The sequence below is a fragment of the Hetaerina americana genome, unplaced genomic scaffold (genome assembly GCF_022747635.1).
Source record: "Hetaerina americana unplaced genomic scaffold, ioHetAmer1.1.p SCAF_6, whole genome shotgun sequence".
Lineage (NCBI taxonomy): Eukaryota > Metazoa > Arthropoda > Insecta > Odonata > Calopterygidae > Hetaerina > Hetaerina americana.
Window position 1 is genome coordinate 89079151 of NW_027287205.1, and position 22958 is coordinate 89102108.

Sequence of the window (22958 nt, forward strand, 5' to 3'; positions counted from 1 at the left end):
GGACCAATGTGGTCAGATGCCTTTGCAGTCATCTTACTGAGGAACAGACACTGCATGGACTACCTTCCGTCTGGCTCCTGACCTTTGACCTTTCTGGCATGGATAGACCCTACCAGGAGCGAATATCATTGCTCCCATTGTCAGAACCCCCAAGCCCTTCCTCTATGTCAAGTTTGTAGTCAATGGGTTAGGGTTTACCCCATACCATATACTTATTTTGCTATTTTTACACGTAAAGAAATAAACTCTACATGTTATTGTTGACCAATATATATCTATGAATTGAAATTTACTATGGCGCATGTATGCAAATGGTGAAATTAGCCATCCAATGTGTTGAATGAGCCACTCTCATTTTATATAGCAGTGTGTGAACCCAAATCACCACTTGGGACTCTAGAAAGAGTTTGAGATCACAAAAATTCTTCAAAAAAATTGGGGAAAGGAGTGAAAATTTGTGTTCTAAAATATGATGTACATTTTGGGAAATTCTGACAAGAATAGTATTTCCTTTACTTTTGAGATGAGTTTGCACCTTGCCTGGAGAATTAATCTCGTGGGCCCGGGTGGTCCGCACTACGTACTGGGTAGGATAAAAAGTAAAAACGTAGTAGGACTGACTTAAGTGATGCCAATGCAATGCACGGTGATGAGGGATTACTCACCGTTCATGCCTTTATCAGGATCCAGAGCGATTGAATTGATAAATTGGGGAAAAGATGGCATAAATTCCAGGAAAAAGTTGGGAGTAGGAATCTCGAGGATTGATGGCCTCAGTGAATGAAAACTTCATGCATTTTACCAATAGGTTTTTACTAATGGAGCAGTTTCATGTCAATTATGGTTTTAAATGGTGCGATATTATTAGGAGTCATGTCTGATGTGCTTGCCCAAAAGGAGCACTGCACATGTGAACTTCTCTAGGAAATGCTGATTAGGGCCAACCCCCAAGTACTCATTTTGAGGTCAGAATTTTGATAAAAGTGCTCAATTATGAGATCAACTATTATTTAATCATCGTAGAATGTCACGATTTCAACTGATCTGCTAGCTGTCTGGCCAAATGTTTTACTGTGGTTATATCCCAGTTGTATTAACACTAGGTAGTGGTGGGTGAAATGGTAAGTATGTCGTAAGTGGTTAGGTGGTGCACAATCTGTTGGCATTCACTCAGGCCAGCAAGGAATGGCAAAAGCAACCACCACTGCAGGCATAACTGTCAAGCGAAGGAAAAGTTGTTGGTAGGTCCTTTCTGCTGCTTGCAGTCTCAATTAGAATACATTATAAACCAGTTGTCAATACTATAATATGTACTCCCAAGGTGCCATCAGGCCCCCAGTGTGCATGTAATCAGGGAAAGCAGAAATTGAAGTTTCAAATAAAAAACATTACTTTAGCTGTTTTCTTTATTCCTCAGTCAAAATAGTGGTATTCGCTTAAAGATAGATTTATTTGCATGATGAAGTAGGCCATAGGTTGCCATCCAAATGACCAAAAACCTTGGCAATTGCCCAGATAGTTGTATTGATGCATTAGAGTTTAGGTATTACTTGAGGTGCAAATCTTCCCACATTCCACGTGGAATTCATGAGCATTAATCAGCACTGGCAGTTTCCCCATGGGAGAGATCTGGGAGACCCATAATATGTCACTCGGCTTGAGTGAAGCTCGGGGTGTAATAGGAGGCCAGCATGACCCAGCATGGGCACTGACCCCTCTGGGCCAACAGACCCCCTATGCAGTAGACAGCCATGCCAGAGAGGGAAATCTCCCTCCCTAATCCACGGACAGTTCATGCACCATAGATCTAGCCAGGAATGTGGACTGGGTGTGGTGGTGCTGGAAAGGAGCCTGTCATGGGGCGGGGAAGGGGTTTGTGGGCGCATGGAGCATTGAGAGGGAGGAGAGGCAATGTGGGTGTGACTGGAAGCAAACAAAGGGACGTCAAAGGGAGTGAACGGAGAAAAAATGTTCAATCAAAGAGAAAACACTCGCCCTTTAATGAATTACGTACCCAAATCACTCCTGCTCAAAATAACTGGTATGTTTTGGGCCAATACATTCGTTCCTGAGCAAAAAATATTGGTATTTTCATAATGGCATGCTTGTTACATGTAGGTTTATTAAAATGGGATGTACATGTAGTGTGTGTCCTCCTGGATCAAAGTAATCCAGTCGCCCATTTAGTAATTGGAATGTTAAGTTAATGTACTGTTGATTTGGTGTCTTAGTTTTTGGATTTTCCAAGGGACAGTAAATTTAAGCTTGAATGTGATTATTGGGGGTCCAATTTTTAAAATATATCACGAGTAATAGTTGTATTGAGCATCTCTGATAACTGCTTGTATGTCTCTAAGTTTTTCAACTTTTGAATTATGTGTATGCCAATCTTCCATTCATGCATGCTGAAAGTTGCAATGAAGTGTGCTATTTCTCTACTTTCCAGCCTTAATCCCTCTCTATATATTTTGAAATCACTTTTCTAAAAATGAATATCACCATAAAAAATAATTGCAGTGCCCTCTTTGCTGGTGAAAGGAGTATCACATGGTATAAAAAGACTCAATCTATTGGTTGAATGAAGAAAGGTGGTACTTGTTAAATTTACATTGTATTTAAAAGCTTGAAATGGCTGAGATTTCATTACTTTGAATTTTAAGAATAAAATATTATCTCTGATTCCTTCATATATTTCATTAGAGAGGAGTGGTGAGTGACTCTTTCATTTTGTATTGAGTGTGAATATATTGTTTGGCACAGGAATGGTTATGGTGACACGTTACTCAGTCCAAGTTGTCTCCAGGGAAACATTTAGAGCTGACCGTCCATTCATCTTTTATATAGCTGAAAAGAACCATGGGACCACTATATTTGGGGGACAGTGCGTGAAGTTCAACCCCCATTAGCCAAAAAAACTAATGGAATGCATTACCTGTTTTTTGTGAATTTTTCTGTTTTCCATGTAAAAGTGCATTCAGATATTTTGTCTGAGCCTCTTGTGATATTCTTTGAGTTCTGCGGTAATCATTTTGCCTTGGAACATTTAAAAATTCTCAGCAGCATTGGCCTCAGCCTGCCATACATCTTGTATGATTCAACTGTTCACAAATGACCAATTTTTTAAATATTTTGCAGACTTGGAAAATAATCACCACGCAAAAAGTCTTGGTTTTGTGTATTGTATTTCCCTGTTTACTTAGGCACATTGATATCAGTCATGGGCCATGGGTGTCACGATTTTTAGAATGTTCCACCTTTGTTGGTGTCACTGAAAGTTGGGGGACCAGTGTAATGTAATAATATCTTAAAACCTCAGCAATGTCCCAGAATGTTGGATTCATGCCACTCTTCCTATGAATACTCTGTAGTGCTGGGGAAATCAATTTAAAAGCATTGAAAAATGCCCATATCTGAATCAGGCGTGGAGAGTGAATAAGCTAATGCCTTCTGCATCCTGACCCACTATGATAATTTGTCTCCAGAATGTGTATAAAATGAAATAATGTGAAACAAAATGCAGAACTTCTTCCATTTTTATGAATCAGGATGTGTAATTGTATCTAGTTATGAAGGCCTGATTTAATTAAATCGTAATGAGGTTGGCTATTTTTTCTATATTGTTTTTAAATTTCTAAATTGCTCTATTCAGACAATAATAGTCATAAAAATCCTTGAACTTCTTTGCCAAAGAGTCTTGTCAAATGGTGCATATGGTAATTCAACTTCTTAGACTTAAATGTTGTTGTATCACTTGGATCCTTTTTACATTGAAGTGGTTGCTTCGTTGGATAGGAAAAAAATGTTGAAGTGCTGTTGTTAGAAATGGTATTCTCTGAAATGTTAATCACTAATAACATGTCTTCTTTTGTGTTTTGAATGTATGTGAATAAACTTCTCCTTGTTCCCTGCTTTGTGAAATGTTACAATTTTTAGCCAGTCTTACCTCACTCCTTTCATTCCCTGGTGAAATGCTATCCTTGTTAATAGTATATCTCATTACCAGCAGAAATTTAAATTTTTGGTCATTTCACTGAAGACAAGTGATAGTCTATTAATTTAAATAACTAGTAATTAAGCAAATATTTCCTCTCTGGCTTAGTTTTCAAGTTATTTTTAAAATTTGTTTTTTTTTTAATGCAGTGCATGCTGTTCTGTTCTCTCCACCATTCATACATGTATGGGTTGCTTTTTGCCTTAATTTTAAACCAACCATTTACGGTTGTGTTGTGTTTTAGCAGTAATGGGAAGAAAGATCTGTTCATGTCATACTATTTCAAATTACTTCACTTGCAATGCATTTTATTAAAACATGGTGCCACTTTGATTTGATGCTAATTCTTTAAAGCCATCTATGTGTGGTCGCTCATTAAACATTAGTCAATATAGTTATTTAAGAGTATGAGCCATAAGAATGCTAAAATGCTATTCAACATGGAATAATAGGAGTTCATTAATTTTCAATATCATTTGCGACAGTTAAAACTCTTGTTTTGAATAAAAATTTCATCTATTTTGTTCTGAAGAATTTGAAACTAAAAGTTAAACTGTCTGCACAGTTAAATCCCAATACCTGTGATATTGGTAATTTATTATTTTAAGTTAATTTTTTTTATTTCTACAAATTTAAGGTGGAAGTGCAGGGTGGGTAGGCATTTAGAGAATCAGAGACACTGCTTTGACTGTATGATGTTCTTGAATAATCAGGGAATGTTTTTGGATCTTAGGAATTGTTTCAATAATTGTGTGAATTGGAGGGAGGGCTGTCTGTTGAGAAGCAAGGGGATTGTTGACTTCCCCAACCCTCATATAGAGAGATCAACCAGAGCCTCCCCCTCCCCTCAATCTCCCTCCTGTGCTAAGCTGGGTATTTCTGTTTCAACTTGAATACCTGCGCTAGTTGGCAAGGCTTCGGAATGCAGGGAAAGGAACTGGCCAGAGTAGTAGAGAGCGCACAAATTTAAAAGGCTCTTCAACTGAACGCAGATTGCATTCTGTTCACTGGTGAACATATTTACTGCTGGTTTCAATGAAATGGGTGTGTGCTTCATCATATGAGTTGGACTGTCCTCTGTTTAAAAAAAATTAAATTTTCAAGTTTTACCTGTCATAAAACTTTCTGTAAAATGTAGGAATAAGGAGAAACATTGATTCTCCTCATTTTAAAAGGTTATTAGGTTTTTGTCATTGAAAAAGTATTGTTTCAATAAATAACTTTGGTTTAAAGAAAGCGTAAAAGTTCTCCTTGCCCACGAGACATGCCTCCCCCAGGGATGAAAGGAAGACAGAGGTTAGATGCTTGGGAGCAATCCAAAATCACTCCACAAGAAAAAGAAGGGAGCCTATTAAATGATGTGACTTTCATTAGCCCTTTGCCCCTTCTATAATTACATTTGCCACCCCTATTTGCTACACGAACTTCCCCTTCCACCCCCTTTTTATATTATATAACATTTGTCCAGCAGACTTACTACGTACAATATTGAGTGTGTATGATGGGACAGCTGTCTTGCATTCTCAATATTGTTTGGGATATCGATCACATTGCTCCAAATAGAAATAAAATTATAAAGTAATCATAGGAAAATAGTATAAGCTTAAGTTTTACATAGATATTTATTTACACTATTGTAATACTAATCAACCAGATATGCAAATAGATTCTTCTTGAATAGTAACATTCTTGTCATTTTTTTAAATGGTTCGGCAGATTGTCAAAACAATGTTGTAAACATTGATGTTGGTCCTTTAGCTACAGAGCATGGACAGGTTTAATGTTTTCACATGTATATCATTACATCTTCTGGTATTGTGAGAGTGTCATAAGATCTCATTCCCAGAAACATTTCCCTTCTCTTCCCGCCAGTCTACTTTCGGCCCACTCAGCCTGTTTTCTCATATACTCACATAAATGATTACGAAAATGCATGCCTTTGTTTGCCTGAAGGTGGAACACTAACATAGAATGACATTATAAATATTGATAAAAGTATATTGGAAAAGTGCAGACCCAAGTTATTTATTCAAATTGAATTCCCAGGCTTCAGAGCCTGCCAGAATACCTGAGTTATTTTTTGTGTTTACTCAAAATGATGAGAGTTTGGAAGTACAAAAAAATTACCATTTCTAGGTTAAAATTACTAAAATTTGAAAAAATTAAGTGATTCTCTCCATCTAAATCAAGTAAGTAGGTAAACAAACAATTTACCTTAGTTTTTTTTGGAATTGTGAGGAATGAATGTAACCGTGGTGTGTAAACTCAGTGAGTAACACTTTTTGAAGAAAAATTGAAGATATAATGTGCCTGTTGGTAATTTTTGTTCAATTTACGTAATATTAATTGAAATATGTATGATGTCATTTTTAATATTCTCTCATGTAATCTGATAAGCATAGAGTTTATATTTTCCAAGCGTTAATGTATATGTACTAATGCTTAATGTATTGCTGTGAATGAAATTTGGGATTGATGAAATCAAACTCATTGGGTGATAAACATCTTATGCTGACTGGTTTGCCCTGAATTCCTCTGGAAAAAGAGGTGGTGACTAGCTGTACATGAAGACACTAATGGAGAACATGCATTGGAATGGGCAAGGAACAGTATTATGGTTGCAAAGTGTAGTTGGGATGATGATTATGATATTTTATTGTTCATGTGGTCAAATTGCATGGAAAGAATTTGTAAGAGTCATCACAGCGACCTGAAGAGGAAATAAACACAACAGAATCACAGTACATTAAAAAACAATAAGACATAGAGAGAGAGAATTTAAAAAATTAGGATGCTGATAGCAAAAGGTAAACGTTTGCAATTTTTCGTCATAAAACTCATTCACACTGTAATACATAATGCTTTGTAACAGTTATCACAGTGTTATTTTAAATTTGATGGGAGATATTGTTGTTTTAATTGATTTCGGAAGTTAATTGTAGATCTGGGAAGCAGAATGGCGAGGGCCTCATATAGGATGAAGAACAGGGAATGGGAATTCATCGCAGTCTAAATCTGGACAATTTTCACTGCCTTTTTCAAAGATGTCTCCACCTTCTTTATAATCCTCATGATTTACTTCAAACCCTCTTTCATATTACCCATAATCAAAATTGCTAAAATGAGTCATCATAGTTATGTATATTCATCACGACATTAGATGCTCCTTGTTTAATGAAACAATTTTTGAGTGGCTTTTCTTCACTCTGTGGGTTTTTCTTTGACATATGGAATAGTCAATTTTTTAATCACTATTCTAGTGTTTACTCAGTGTAATAGGGTAGAAGTATGTGTAGGACTGGCCTGATATAGTTTTTCTCCAATCCTAACCTGATTCACTTGCCAATATTTTGATACTGCTAATTCAAAATTTTTGTTCGGCAGTAAGATATTACATGAATTAGAGAAGGAAAGGGAGTCTGGAATTACTAAACTTGGTTAATACGGTGGATGAGTTAATTTTGGTTTATGGAATGGATGAAAATTTTTATAATAGGCCATTCTCATTAGTAATATTTTAATTCTAGTCATGAAGTTCATAACTATTGTCTCCACTTGCAATTGACCTTTTGAACCCTCTTGCACCGACAGGTGTCACGTGGCGGGTACTAAGTTTGCCTCCTACGTTCAGGGCGGATCGGCCATTTATGTTTGTTCTTTGGAAGAATGATGCAGCTGTAAAGCTCTTTGCTGGTCAGGTTGTGAACCCAGTCATCTCATAAAGGGTTGATGGCCACTTGGTAAACATAGCCATGGCCTTCAGATCCAATGCACAAAGGATGATGACTTTAGGAAAGAGGATGTATTCTCCAGTGTTGTTGGTCTTCTTTTTTTAATATATTATTAATGCTGTTCTTGTAGAACCCAACATTGTGAATGAATCCCAAACTTGTAGTACCAATTTCATTCAACTTAATTGTAGCATGTAAGTACTGGGTTATTTCATTGTACCATAATGATTCAGAGGTGTGATTTTTTCATCAAATCCTGAGCCTTGTGACTAGGTGGTAGGACGTGAAAACTAAAACATGCTAATCAATGTTATAATGAGAAAAGTTACCCCAATTTGTATGTTTTGATTTCATGGCTGGTCCCCTAGACACTACCATCTTGACTCTCATTCATCGTGTAAATACATTTGCTATGATTGGTTCTGTCGACACTATAAATTGCATTCCCTTGAAAATCATTGTAAAATCTATTTATTGGGATGGAGGAATTTAAATATGAGGGAAATTAGAAAAGTTCTCAGAATGGCATAGAGGTCAATGACTTACCTCAGTGATACTCTTTTATTTTTCAATGCAGTCTCCCTGTACACTAATGTGCTTGGTCCAGCAATGTTCTAATGTCTTGATCTCATATAGAAAATTAGATTCCTTCAGGACTGCAAAACACCCCTCTACTTACACTTTTAGTTCTTTGTTTGAGCAGAATCTCCATCGACCAAGGAAACTTTTGAGCTTGGGGAGGAGATGGAATTCTGATTGAGCCTTTTTCTCATAGGGTGTGGCAACAGTGCATTACCTAGTTCACGTATTTTTGCCATAGCAATGACACTTGTGTGTTGCCATGTGTTGTCTTGATAGAAGATGACTTTCTTTCTTGCCAAACCTGGTTTTTGTGTATCTTTTCTTGTAGTTGGTGCTGGAGGTTAGTGTAGTATTGTCCAGTAATTGCCTGGCATGTGAGAAGAAAAGAAGACCAGATTTCTATTTATCTTTCTGCATAATCCTTTTTGCATCCCGGAAAACGGAAGCCATTGCCATTCCAGCCAGCCATATTACCTTTCCTTTCTTTGGTGAATCAGCATGTTTCCACTGCTTTGGCTGCTGTTTTGTCTCTGGGGCAGAGCAGTCGACCCAAGTTCCATCTTTGGTCACAAAATGGTGCAGAAACTCTTGTTGCCTGCTTTGCAAACCAGTCAAATATTGTTTGGAATTTTCCATTCTGATGCATTATTTGTGGTCCTGCGTCAAGAGTCGCGATACCTTGCTGGCAGATAATTTTCTCGTCTCCAATTCCACTTGAAAAATGCGAAATGCCCATTCAGATGACATCCCTACTGCTTGAGTGATTTCTTGCACTTTCAGGCAGTGACCCTCCACTACCATTTTATGCACTTGGGCAATCATTTCTGGGGCAGTGGCACATTTTGGCCCACCGAATTTAAACTTCTATGTCCACTTGACAGCAGTTGAATACAAAGGAGCAGAGTCCCCTGTTAGAGTGTTCTGAAAGCCGCCATGAATTACTTCAGCTTTCATACCTCTCTTTACAAAGTATTTAATCATTGCTCGAATCTCAATTTTTTCCATCTTCACAAATAACGACCTGGGAGCAACAGTATAGAGGCGTCTACACCACACATCTCTTCCCAGAGCACTGACGAGTTACGCGTTTACTCATAAGGGATTACCTATTACTTCGTGCGAAACTCATCACGCTAGTGCTGACATCTGGTGTTGAATTTGAGAACTTTTCTAACTACCCTCTTACTTTCCGATGTCAGGAAAAATTTGATGGTTGTCAACCAATTAACATTCACTTCTCCTCTCTTTATCAAAGGATACTTAAGTAAAAATGATGATTCATTTTAAATCAGTGAAAAATGTAATTCTGTGCTATTTTGGATAAGCAAGGAAGGAATATTACCATTATATGTAGAGACTGTAGCCAACATTGATTGGGTTAACTCACATACTTCATATTTCTGTTGATTATTTTAATCCAGGTTATATTTATAGAAATATCTATAATTTCATTTTTTGTATTCATACCAAAAAAATAACTCTTTGATCTTATATTTTTTAAGCATTTATGTATGTGTTTGCTGTATACATTACTTTCAATAAAACTTTTAATCGATGAAATTGAACAAATTAAGTGTTTCACAGTTTGTGTACATTCCAGAATGTTGTGAAATTTCATTTTCCTGAAATAGTTGAAGAAAAAATTGTTTTTTTATGAAAGACTTGCTGAAATGGAAAAAAAATAACTTCAATATATTGGTGGTCCCAGCCACCGCCATCTGGGTACACGGAGTCTCTCATAGTGAGTGACTCCTCCAAATATTGGCATAAGTTGTTTTCATTTTGGTTAATGTACATAATTAATGCACATCTTGTTTAAAAAACTTTGTTTTCTTTTAACTATCTCTCTCTATGTACACACAAACATATATGTGTGTGTGTGTGTGTATGTATGCATATGTGTTTTGCATGCAGCTAACAAAAGAATGTAGAGCAGGGCAAATGATTACTTAGGGGATGATCAGTTTGGGTTTAGGAAGGGGAGAGGTACGCTCGACACCATTGCCGTAATGAGATTATTAATCGAGAGCAACATAGAGTACAATGAGGATGTATATACCTGTTTCATAGATTTCAAAAAGGCATTTGATAGAGTGAATTGGGAAACACTTAATCAAATGAAAACCAAAGGCCCACCATAACATGTAGTAGACGCGAAAGGTGGCAACACTGTTGTTACATATCCATGCACTGCCATTCCTGCGGTTGGAGAACTGTATAGTGGCTACTCGCAGGCGAACGTATTGCTTGGGATATGTCTTTGTTGGTGCGCCGTCTGGTGTGTGTTCGTCCAGCTGTCTAAATGGAGAGGCAAGCACAGAAGAGCAGAGAGGTATGGTTCGTTTTCTGGAGGCTCAGGGTGCTGGAGTACGAGGAATTCATGGTCAAATGTCTGCTGAGTATGGTGAACAGTGCAGGGCACATGTCCTTGTGCTTGGTTTTCTTTAGACTGCCCCACATATTGCAGAAAATGGGAATAGATCGGGGAACGGGGAGTCCGGATGGGCAGTGCTAGGAAGAGGTGTAAGGCAGGGTTGCCCATTATCACCGTTGCTGTTCAACATATAGTATGTGGAGGAAATGATTAAATAGGCATGGGAAAAACTGGAGGTAGGAATGAAAGACGGTGAGGAATTCGTAAAATCAGTTGGATTTGAGAAAAAAGAGGTTTTTGAAATGTGAGTGTGGAGCATGATGGAGAAGGTGAAGTGCATAGAAAGGAAAACAATTGAGGAAGTACTAGGTATGGTGGGGGAGGAAACAGGATTGCTGGGAGAAATCCTATGGAGGTAGGAAAAATGGATGAAGGGCCTATTGATGGGCAGTGGGATGTTGAAGACTGTAATAGAGGGGAGAATGTTAGGCGAACAAGGAAAGGGCAGGAATAGAATAGGGATGTTGGATGGGATGAAGGAAGGACACAGAGATGAAGAGGGACTTGATATAGTGTAGGTTGCTAGATGTGTTATTTTAGGAGAGATAAAATATTATTTATACATATATATATATATATATATTGTAATATGTGTATATATATATATATATATATATATATATATATATATATATATATATATATATATATATATATATATATATATAAGGGGCTGACACAATATAACACAAATAGAATAGAATAGCAACATTTAAAAGGACACTCACACAGTAAATTGTTCGAGCTTTCGGCCCTCTCAGAGGCCTTCTTCAAGAGAGACTCTAGTCGAGTCGAGTGTATATATATATATGTATAAATATTTTTTGTATATATATATATATATATATAGGAACACTTATAAAAGACAAACACAGAAGAGGTGGGGAAGGTGGAATCAAGCAGATCACAAGTGCAAAAATATTTCCTTGACCGTAACTTGAGCCACAGATATTTCAACTTGCCAGACCGAGGGCACAGGAGATTAGGGTGGCTGGGGGATCACCAGTGTGCAGTTTTTGGTTGAAAAACTCGGTAACAATCAATGATGTGTGTGCCTGTGTGTTTTCATGATGAAAGCCCCAAGACTTGTATTTCTGCATTAGTGGTCTCTTCCGCAACATGGCATGTCTCATAACCTCATGAAATGCACAGAATGTCTAGGGAACTTACGTTTGTCTCTCTGTGATCATCGGCTCTGAGGTCTGCAATGAGGATTGCTGTAGCATGCCAAGTTGGTGCCATGAACACTCCAGTGCACCATCTCATTTTTGTGGATAAAGGTGTAGGGCGCAAAGCACCCAGCTGGAGCCGTCAGGTTGTTTTGTGTCTGACTGCCCTCATTAAACCAGAACCATATGAATCACTAACATAGAGACGTCCTGAGAGTGTTGTGTTAGAGCCTTCGGCACCATTGAACCATAGACAGGACACCTGGGTTGCACCTCGAGAAATAGTCCACTGTGGAGAGTAATAAATGTAGGACCCGGTGGAATCACTCTCAAGCAATAGACGAAGCATACCCCTGTCGCCTTTTTTTCTGAATCAGTTTTTTTCTTTCAGGAATGATCATGATGGCACGAATGGCTTTACTTCAGAAAGAAGTATTCTCTGCTGACCGGCCCTTCATTTTTGTTTTGAGGGATTTCTCATCTGGGAGCCGTCTGTTTGCTGGAACACTTGTTCATCCTTTGGCTGATTAAAGGGTGTACAAATAAGAGAGATTAAATCACATTCGCATGGTTACTGGCAATAATGTGGCTTACATTTCAAATTAACACCAAATTAGCGGATTGTGTTCTTGTTGTTTGTTTCAATTAGGGGTGTGTGAAGCAGGATTTTGATAGCGAATTGAATAATTAATCAATTATTAAATGTTCTTAGTATAGAAATAATTTGTGAATTAAATCAGAGAAGTTTGGCCATCAAGACGTATTCTTAACTGCATACTTAATGCTCAAAAGAGACAATGCAGGCTTCAGGCTTGATTTAATCATGGATTTTATGGCTTTGATCACAAAATGATGCTATACTATGAGAGAAAAATCACTTTACCTTATTTTTCCTTTAGAACGATTGTTTAAATTGACTTTATTTTTCTTCCAAAATCATTATTTTTGTTATTCAATCAAATTAAGCTAGGTTTTGGATGAACACAGCCTTTACAATGGTATCTTAATGCATACCATTGTAATGATACATTTACTTGTCTAACAAAACACACCCCAACATCCTTCTCTACAACAAGCCCCTCTTCATCTCCTTATACTTCCTTCCTCCCTTCATTCACCCCAACATCTCTACCCTATTCCTCCTTTGCCTGACATTCTCCCCTCAATTACAGTCTTCAACATCCCACAGCCGATCAATACGCCCTTCATCCATTTTTCTTGCCTCCTTATGATTTCTCCCCGAAAACCCTTCCCCTCCCCCACCATACCTTCCTCATTTGTTTTCCTTTCTATTCACTTCACCTTTGCAATCCTCCCTTAACCCATTCCCCCTGGTTACATTCCCCACATTTCTTCCTCCTCCTGACCAATTTGGGTCTACTACTTCAATACTTTGCATCAATTTACAAGTCCCTGGAATGGGCTGACATAGGGCCTTCCAATGGACATGGATGGGTCTCCCAGCACTTATTTCTCAGTAAATACATGGCTCAGAACTCTCCATATTACATACACATTTGTTTTTTTGAGGACTTGTAATTTGTCTTGTAGCCGTGAGCAATGATGTTTGGGATCCTCCTCCAAAGCCATTCCTACAATCTTTCACTGGCCCTCTCCAGGTCTCACTTGAGTAATGTCTGCAAATCTACATCCCTGTGTAAAAACAATCTAAACTAAGCGCTTTCTTGTCCTCTTTAATTGTTCCAATTTCACTTTACTCCTGAACTTGCCGCTCTTCTTTTCAAAAACTTCTTTTGCGTCGCCTCTTCTTGCTTCTTCTGTCTCATTTTTGTTTTAGCAATCCTCTTTCACCCCTGTCCATTAGTACTTGGATCCCCTTCTGTTTGTGGAAATTGTTGCCTAGCTTCTAAATTGAGGTTAAACTGGCAATCAATCCTACGGATTGAGATACACATTGCCAATTGGCTCTCGGTTTGTCGAATAACTAGTGTACATCCTTCAGTGAATGCTTCCGTGGGATTTTTTTTGACATTCAAACATGCAATGTAATTTCCCATTATTTTAATTTAGACTCAATGCATATTTCAGGAGTTGCTATATTTATAGTACCACATTTTACTAAATTATGTGTTCTAAACTAATTCTCCAGATTATGTACATTTTTAAGCCAGTATTAATGCATGCTGCCCCCAGTCATTGAAATGCGCACAATATGCCAGAAATACAAATCTCAAGTACACGCAGTGCAATGAGGCAAGAGGAATCAATTTCTGTCACAGGATCATTGTTTTGTAGATGAACTTTTGAAAGTTAGCATTGTCAATGTGAACGCATTTTATTTTGACTCCCTGCTATAAACTTCTGCAGTACTCCGTACTTATGCATTTGTGATGCTTAATTGACTATGATGAAAATATATAATTGACTGTATTTATTGTAATAGAATAAAATTATAACATTGAGGAAACAAGAGCTGTCCTTATTCAATTCAAGGATGATACCTATGGGGCTACAAATCCTAAATCCTAATAACATCATGCCCCTTTGAAATGGAGATTTTTCCTGTGGTGAATCAAGTTGTCTGCTCATCTAGTCCTTAATTTAATTTGAGACAAGCGATACTAATGGGTATTTCTTACTCAAATACTCTCTATATTCCATATTTGGCTGCCTTCAGTTGGTAAAAAGTATGTGAAAAAAAATTTGAAACCAATACCTAAGTATGTCATTTTTTTGATTTGCCTTGCGCCAAACTAATTCATTTGTTGAAGATATTCAGGTTGATATTGAAGATATATGTCTTCCAGGATATACTCTTCATTGGTCCTATTGTGGACAAGCTTCAAGAGCACTAAAAGGCGTTTATCGGAACATCAGAGAGAATGAAGGATAGACAACCTCGCCTCTTTGCCATTTCAGAGCACACCTGGACCAGAGTAACCCACAACATTGACTTTGAGAACGCAGAACTCATCGTGAAAGAAAGCCATTACTTCCCACGACTCATTCGGGAAGACATAGAAATCCACAAAAATACAAAAACTTATATAAAGAAGACATTTACATGCTTTCCAGCACCTGAAAATGCATCTTTAATCAGATAACTCCAATAGCCAATCAGAGAGCGGCCAAGCAAACCTTTAAAAAAATTGACCAATCAGAGATTACCTGAGAAGATGGCTAATTGATTGGCCAATTAGAGAGCACCTAAGTGAGGTGGAAAAGAGAGACATAAAACTTGCATTAGTCACCTCTGACCTGAAGACGCTGAATGCAATGCCAGTGAATTTGTTGTCCAAGAAATATGGACCAACGCCGAGTAAATCCCAGAAGACTTAGATCTTCAATATCTGCACACCGCAGAAACCTTCACAAGAAATTCATTCAGAGTGGCTATGGCTTGGCAAAGAATGGGAGAGACTAGTTTTTATTATGCATGAGTTTAATGTTATTTTATTTTCAACCAATCTCTTTCATTTGACTAACTTGGTTCATTCCAAAATTGCAATTTATAGTGTCGACAGAACCAATCACAGCAAATGTATTTGCACAATGGCTTAGAGTCAAAATGGTAGTGTCTAGGGGACCAGCCATGTAATCAAAACATACAAATTGGGGTAACTTTTTCCATCATAACATGGTAAAGCATGTTTTAGTTTTCACGTCCTACCACCTAGTCCCAAGGCTCGGAATTTGATGTAAATGATGCATTGGAGTACAGATTGATAAATAAAACAATTTCAGTGAGGTAAGTTATTTATTTCTATTCCATTCCAAGAAATTTTCAAAGTACCCTCTTGTATGAGAATAAGTATCTTCAGGTCCCTTCACTATTTGGCACCCAGCAAGGATAGAGGCTGAAGACCTGAGGATGGATCGCCATTGTCCCCTGGAATGCTAAATGGGCAATCTCTTAAAAAAAACTCAGGTTCTTCTTGAGTTCCTGGAAAGGCAGTGATGCAATGTCACCATCATCCAGGATCTCTTGGCACCAGTGTGAGATGAAACATGCCTGGTTACGACCACATCTTCCAGAAGGACTGAGGGTGCCAAGGTGGAGCAGCAACCTTTTCTCCCAGAGGCTCAGCGATTCCCTATGGGGGGGTCTCTCTTTCCTGAAGGCCACAGTGGTGGCAAATGGCTAAGCGGTCCTTTTCATGTGGTCTCCTGCCACCTGGATGCCGTCTTTGTGTGAGGATCGCCAGAGGCGACTTCAACGCAAAGCATGGCATCTGTAACTTCCCACGTGTCAAACTGCGGCAGATACTGGCTCCTTGCATGGGCGGTGAACGGTGACCTGACCATCCCTGCCCCCTTAGGTGTAACACACCATCACCATGACATCGAGGAGCATCACAGTGCTGGACGGCAACCATCTCCCAGTTGTCTTCCAAATTGTCAGCTGGCCCATGTTTTTCCCAGCAAGAACAGGCCATGCATACGACTGCCAGGAGGTGATCTCAGCCATCACTACTGTTGCCAAAGGAGACCTATCAACTCTGGAAGAAATTGATGCCTGCTGCAGTCAATAAGGTATGCTGCCCAACCGTGGGATCACCTGGCTCTCCCCCCTGGCAGTGATGGGTGAAAGAATACTCTCCATCGCCAATCTAATGCATCTTAGGACTTGGTGGACAAGGTGCATTGGAATGCGCCTTGGAATGAACCTCCTGGACGGCATGGAGAAATTCCATAGGGAATCCTAAGAAAGGTAACATCCCTGGAGATGAAGGATGGCTCCATCCAGAGGATAGTGTGCTCCTTGCGTCACCCTGCGGCCAAAAAAATATTAATGCAGATCGCCACCCAATAGGTCTACCTGCCAAGGGAAACGGTGGAAACAATGAGTTCCTTCCTAGAGGAAGCCTCCTCCCAGCCAGACAGCAACCCCCATCTCTCCCGCAAGAAAACCAGAGACCCATCATGCCCCCAATGAAAGAACATCTAAGGTGAAGCCTGAGGACCTTAATAGTGCCATACGGAGAAAGAAGGGACTGGGAACTGTGGGAATACAACAAGGGTTGACGATGCCATTCTCCTACTGAGTTTCCGGAGTGATGTCCTGAAGGCACCCTGTCTATTGCTGTCCATTGATAACCTGATGGAGTGGTATGCGGCCTTGTGCTTCTCGATTAATGCCCAGAAGACCCAGATGATTGTCTTCTCACAACAATGGAATCACCCCAGTGAAGTGCTAGTTGGCACAGAAGACGTGAGATGGAAGAGAGATGCCTTGTACCTGGAAGTTACTCTCGACCATCATCAGGTACAAGTAACGCACACAGCTGTTGAATATACACCCATCGAACAGGGGGGAGATGGAAGTTGAAGGTGGGGGAAGGATGGGTTTTCTGGGACTTCAAAGTCGGTGGTCATAGGTTTTTTGGTTAAAGGAGGAAGAGGTAATGGCACCTTAGTTATGACTGGGCAATCAAGGCTGGTCCGGGTTTATTGGGGGGGCTAGGAGCTGACGGCTACTTAGAAATGTTGCATTTGTTTACGCTCGGGGAGAGTGGTGGCTGGGAAGAGTCAGGGGATTTTTTGGAAGCGGAAGTCTGTGGTCAAGGAAAGATAAAATCAAATCGGTGTTGTTTGGGTGATGACATTTCATAGAGTCTGGTCATGGCATAGATGTGATTGAGTACATTGAACTGTTGGGTTTGTTTACCCTTGAGGTCAATTTTTTGGAAAGGAGAGAGGGAGGGATGAGCGTATAATTGCTGATTACAAGGTGTTGTATTGGGATCCGCCAAGTGCCTCAAAATCTAGATTGGCTCTATAGCGTCCATTATCAATCCTTTAGGGAGGACATGTAGTATTTCTGGGAAAATTAGATAACGGGCGAATACTGATTCAACAGCTCAGGAACATCATTATGAAGGAAAACCTCATCATCCAGAAAGCGGACAAAGGAAGTGGTGTCGTAGGGTTGGACAAAAGTGGGTGTGTGGAAAAGTGCCTGGAGTCAAACAAAAGCGATTCAATCACTCATGTTTCAAAAGACCCAACTGTGACTTTTCAAAGTGAAGTGAAACTTAGTGTTTAAATCTGAGTTTTTTAATGCTAGGGAAAAATGGTTCGCAGTACAAATGAACCCCTCTGCTCCCAGGTTTACCATAATAGCAATTTTGTTTAAAAAATACTACATGTCCTCCCTAAAGGATTGACAATGGATGCTCTAGAGCCGATCAAAAAACCTATGACCACCAACTTAGAAGTCCCAGAAAAGTCATCCTTCCCCCACCTTCAACCTGCATTTCTCCTCTGTCCGATGGCTATACATTCAACAGCTGTGTGCATCACTGGTACCTAATGATGCCACAAGTTGGTGTGATGCATTGTGCTGTTAAATAAAGTCTGTGGAAAATGACAAACTCTTTTCATATGGACATTGTTCAGGACAACATGCCACCAAGCAATCAGAGAGAGGAAGAAGTCAACAGGGTAATCAATCAATTAGCAGAACTAGGGGGCTGTTGTGAACCACGTATTGCTTGTGGTCCTCCCAAAATGAGTCTCACCACCCAGAGTGATTGCAAGTAAGTTTCTGGCAGAGTTATACCGCGGTAAGGGGTTGGAGTTATGTCAGAGTGGTGGTCGGAGTCACGGACAGCAACCTGCATTTGAAACTCGGCCTGACTTGTGTTTTCAATATGGTGGCAGTTTGATTAATCGGTGGTCTTTTGCTGGCATATTAAAACCCTGAAATTTGAGGGTCAGGGGGTGTCAAAATGCTATTAATTTGCATAAAGTGTGGCCAGGACTGTTAAGTAAAAGTAGGTAGAATGAAATTAGCTGTATTGGTTCTTCAAAAATATCTAGTCAAAGTTACTCCATCTGGTAGAACTACCATCACACACGGATGATGCTGCCACAGTGAAGAAAGTGGAGGAATACATCCTTATATTAGACTGAAGAGCATTCATCTAAATTACCATGAGTGAAACTTAGAGATCTTAGTTTTGGCAGTTTTGCAGAAATTATTCACGAAGAAGTGTGCATGTCAAATGGGTCAGTACGCTGGGTTCTTTGATCATTGACTCCTTTTCAGAAGCGAGCATCAATTTCAAGGCAGATGTTGAATCTTTTGGAGCGAGATGAAGATGATATTTTTGGTAGCCTGGTGAGGATGGATTAATCTTGGATCTATCAATATGATCGAGAGAGCAAAGAGATGAGCAAGGAGTGGAAGCACAGCCACTCACCTCCCCCCGTGAAGGAGGCCAAGGTGCAGATGTCCCTAGGGAAGGCCATAATGTTTGTTTTTTGGGACTTTCATGGAGTCAACTCAACAGACTCCCTGGAGAAGCATCAGATCACCATTGGTGCCTATTGCTGCACACTGCTAGGCAAATTGCGTGATGCTCGGGAAAAGAAACGGTGCAGTACGATCACCTAAGGCATCGGTCGTCTTGCCGACAATGTCAGTCTGCTGACTCCTCAATAGTTTTGGTTGAGGAATGAAAGTGATGTGGGTCTGAAATGTTGCCACTTCCAATCTTGCCCCAAGAAACTTTTTGTTATTCCCAGAACTCAGAAAACCCTTGTGGCGTAGGAGATTTGACTACAAAAATGGCGTAATTCAAGAGGTGGAATAATCGTTTTCGATGCTATCTACTGAGTTCTACAGTGATGACAATTGTAAGCTCCAGAAACTAGTGATGTTACAAAGAATTTATTCATGGAACTTGTAAAGAAGTCATTAAAGTGAGAGTGATGTACTGAGGGATGTTTTGCTACGTTAGTAGATAGAGCTATTTCCCTTATTGACCAGGCAACTTAACATTAGTTTTGGAAGCTGTCAATAAATGCTCCATCATCATCACATTTCATCACTGATAGCTTGTTATGATATTCTCTTTTCAGCTCGTTGTACACTTCAAGATTTGTATCAGCTGACTTCCTATTAAAATCTTATTTGATTAGCAACAAAATTTCTCATAAATGTACAAGTTCAGGTGTAATCCAGTTGTTGTACCTTAATTGACTTAAACTACATTAATTTTAATGGGAATGCTTAATGAAATATAGAAATTAAGGTTTTGAAGAAGAAGGTAAAGCTCTGCAGGGTATAATCTGAAGTGAGTGAAGACACCCAATGAATTTGACAAGGAGATATTGAAATTCACCATTTGGCTTGGATGAGTTGGACGTGAAATAGCAGTTATTCTACAGTTCTCAACTGAATCCAACACACTTTTGGCAATGCCGCTGTTCGATCTAACTTCAGCATTCGGCCATGTTATTTACCCAACCCTCAGGCTTGTACTTCAATATTATGGCTTCCAAGACAGAGTATTCAAGTTTATGACATCATGCTTAACGGATCCAAAGCAGATGGTCCAAACAAGCACTAACCAGTCTAACTTCTTATCTGTGAAACATGGCATGCCACATGGGCCTGTTCATGGTCCCCCTATGTTTCTAATTTAAATTAATGACCTACTTTGCAATCTATCGATGGATGTGCGTGACATACACGGATGGCACAACTCTAAGTCAGACCTGCAACAACTCCAGTGGCATCAAGCCTCTTGCAGCACACTCACATATATCGAAGCAAAATATTTACTGGCTAACAGTGCAAATTTTGCTTCCATTTGCATTTTATTCATCAAGCTTCTCAATCTTGGTTGTTTCCAGATAAATTTAAAACTAGTGATGCAATCCTCTCATATAAAAGTGATAACTAAAGTAACAATAAATGACAGACCCATTACCACATAGTCACTTTTAGCCAAGGTTTTTGAAAGCCCAGTAATAGATAAGTTAACCTTAACTCTGACTAATGCCCATGTTGATAAGCAACATGGTTTAAGGTCAGGAATGCCCACTTTAAGTTATCCTTTGCTCTTCCAACATTTTGTAGTCTTAGCTCTTGACATGAATAAACAGGTGGATGCAGTTAATTAGGATTTTGCCAAAGCTTTTGACTCATTCCATTTTGATACTAACTGGAAGCTTGGGGAATTTTTTTTTCAATCATAAACTGGCTGAAAAGCTATGGTAACCAATCAAAAAGTTATGATAAAGGTTAAAAATGCTACCTCATACCGTTTTGAGGCCACCTCTGATGTTTCACAGGAATCATATCTTGTTCCATTATTGTTTTCATGACTTATAAATGATATTGGTTAATGTATTCACTGCATGAATTACTTTATATATGCTGATGATAAAAAAACATTTCATATGATAAGACTCTACTGGTGACGGCATTGTTTTAGAATGGTAAGTAATGAAAAATAAATATCTATGCTACTCTTTGAATTTAAAGTTAAGTGATATTGTCCAACTATTCAATAACTATATATTTTTGCTCATTCCGATTTATTATGCAGATACAGGTTGTAGAAACTATGCAAAATCCCCCATAGCTGAGAAAGATGTTTTCTTTTGAGTTTTGAGTATCTCACCCAATGACAGCAGTTCTCTCTCTCTTTCATAGGTATGATGTTCATGGCCAAATGCGCCAGGAAAGTGGCTGATCTTGTAGCCAACCATCCTTTTATTATTTTCCTTCAAGAAAATGAATCAGGAGCCATTATTTTTACAGCACAGGTAAACCATCCATTAACAGTTTAGAAGCAGAGCCCACCTGAGTTTCCTTTTGATGGAAGTGTGGGATAGTAGGAACTTGTACTTAATAATAGTATCAATTTATATGGTGTTTCTGGTGAAACTGTATACATTAATGTAGATATATATTTTGGTTGGTTATCTTAGGCCCAAATTTTATGCGTCATGTCACGAAAATTGGAACAAATAACTATCAGCTAATAGACCTTTGTGCTAATTTGGCTGTTTCGTGGAAAATTCTTTAAGATGGTAATCCTTTGAAATTTTCTTTGCAACCGATGGTTGATTGTAATGTGTACAATTTCAAATTGCTAAGTGTACCTTGATATCCATTGCAAGTGAAATACCTTGATGGGTTCTATCTGGAGTTTCATACAAAGCTCAATGATTGTAATTAACATATTTTGGTTCTAATCAATGTTGTAGACTGAGGTGCAAGCTCGCTGCATTTTCATTATAAAGGGTCTCCTTAAACAGTTGATTAATGACAGTTCTACCAATGTCTCCCATTTTTGTGTGAGGTCTTAGAGGTACAAAATAGAGGTAGTATTTTAATTCAGCTTATGTAAATTCAACCAGATACCAGACTGTAGTTTTGAGGGTGCTGATTTACCCTTTTGTTTAATGTCTAAATATTAGTGTTAATTACCAACCGGCACTTGAGTTTTTCCTGCCTATAATTTTTGATGTGATGGTCATTATGCACCAAATTTTGTGTGTAAGTCTATGTACTCTTGTCATAAATATTTTTTGTATATATATATATATTTATGTATTCATACACTTTATTTTATATCTTATTTTGACAAGATTGAGACTATGTAGTCCTGTCTTCCAGGAGTAGGGAGTAATGGTCCCCATTGAAACATCTGCTTTGTAGTCTTTCTCATGAGAAAAAACATTTCCTTGGACCTTCCTTTCCTTTCCTTCCATGGGCTTCCAGCTGGACATATTTGGCAAATGTGTTCATTCTGTTAATACATTTTTTTCATTTAAGTTTTACCAGCAAGTAAATTGAAATATCATTTAAGATGTTTTGCTGTTGAAATTTATATGTATTCACTGAGCATGCTGTAATTTTCAGTGTAGAGTTAATGAATCCATTCTTGCCTACCATGTAATTCTCCTTGAAATTTTAATTATGATTTATTAACATTGCATCCATATCTACATATCCATAACTACACCACAAGGGATCAAATGAATCTAAATACTGGTTATTGCAGACAGTCCTTAAATTCCAACTTATTTTATAATGTGACCATTCAACTGTATAACTGTCTTCATGAGAAACTTCCACTACATCTCGCCTGAATCTGTTGAATGCATAACTGTCCGCCTATTTAGTTGAAATCGGACTGTATCCCATATTTCAAGAATAGCTTATATACTGGGTTACTTGCTAACCCACTTAAATCAATGGATGAATTTTTGTGAGACAATTTTTATCACATTTTAAAAAGTATATGTTTATATAGTAAGTGATATTTATATGGATAACATTTAATATG

At 38.5% G+C, this 22958-nt stretch overlaps 1 protein-coding gene across 4 annotated transcripts in view; it reads left to right on the top strand.

The window, feature by feature from the left end:
- The window catches only part of LOC139695426 (leukocyte elastase inhibitor-like), a 72535-nt gene extending 50326 nt beyond the window's left edge, over nucleotides 1-22209 (top strand). Inside the window, exon 8 of one of the 4 annotated variants that reach the window (XM_071594183.1) lies at nucleotides 21317-22209. In XM_071594183.1, the coding sequence (XP_071450284.1) occupies nucleotides 21317-21453 (137 nt within the window). In that variant the 3' untranslated portion in view covers nucleotides 21454-22209. Of the gene's footprint in view, nucleotides 1-2760; nucleotides 3899-7582; nucleotides 9865-12298; nucleotides 14326-21316 lie in introns of those variants that run through there. The other 3 variants (XM_071594182.1, XM_071594184.1, XM_071594181.1) reach the window with 3 other exon arrangements.
- The last annotated feature ends 749 nt before the right edge of the window (nucleotides 22210-22958 follow it).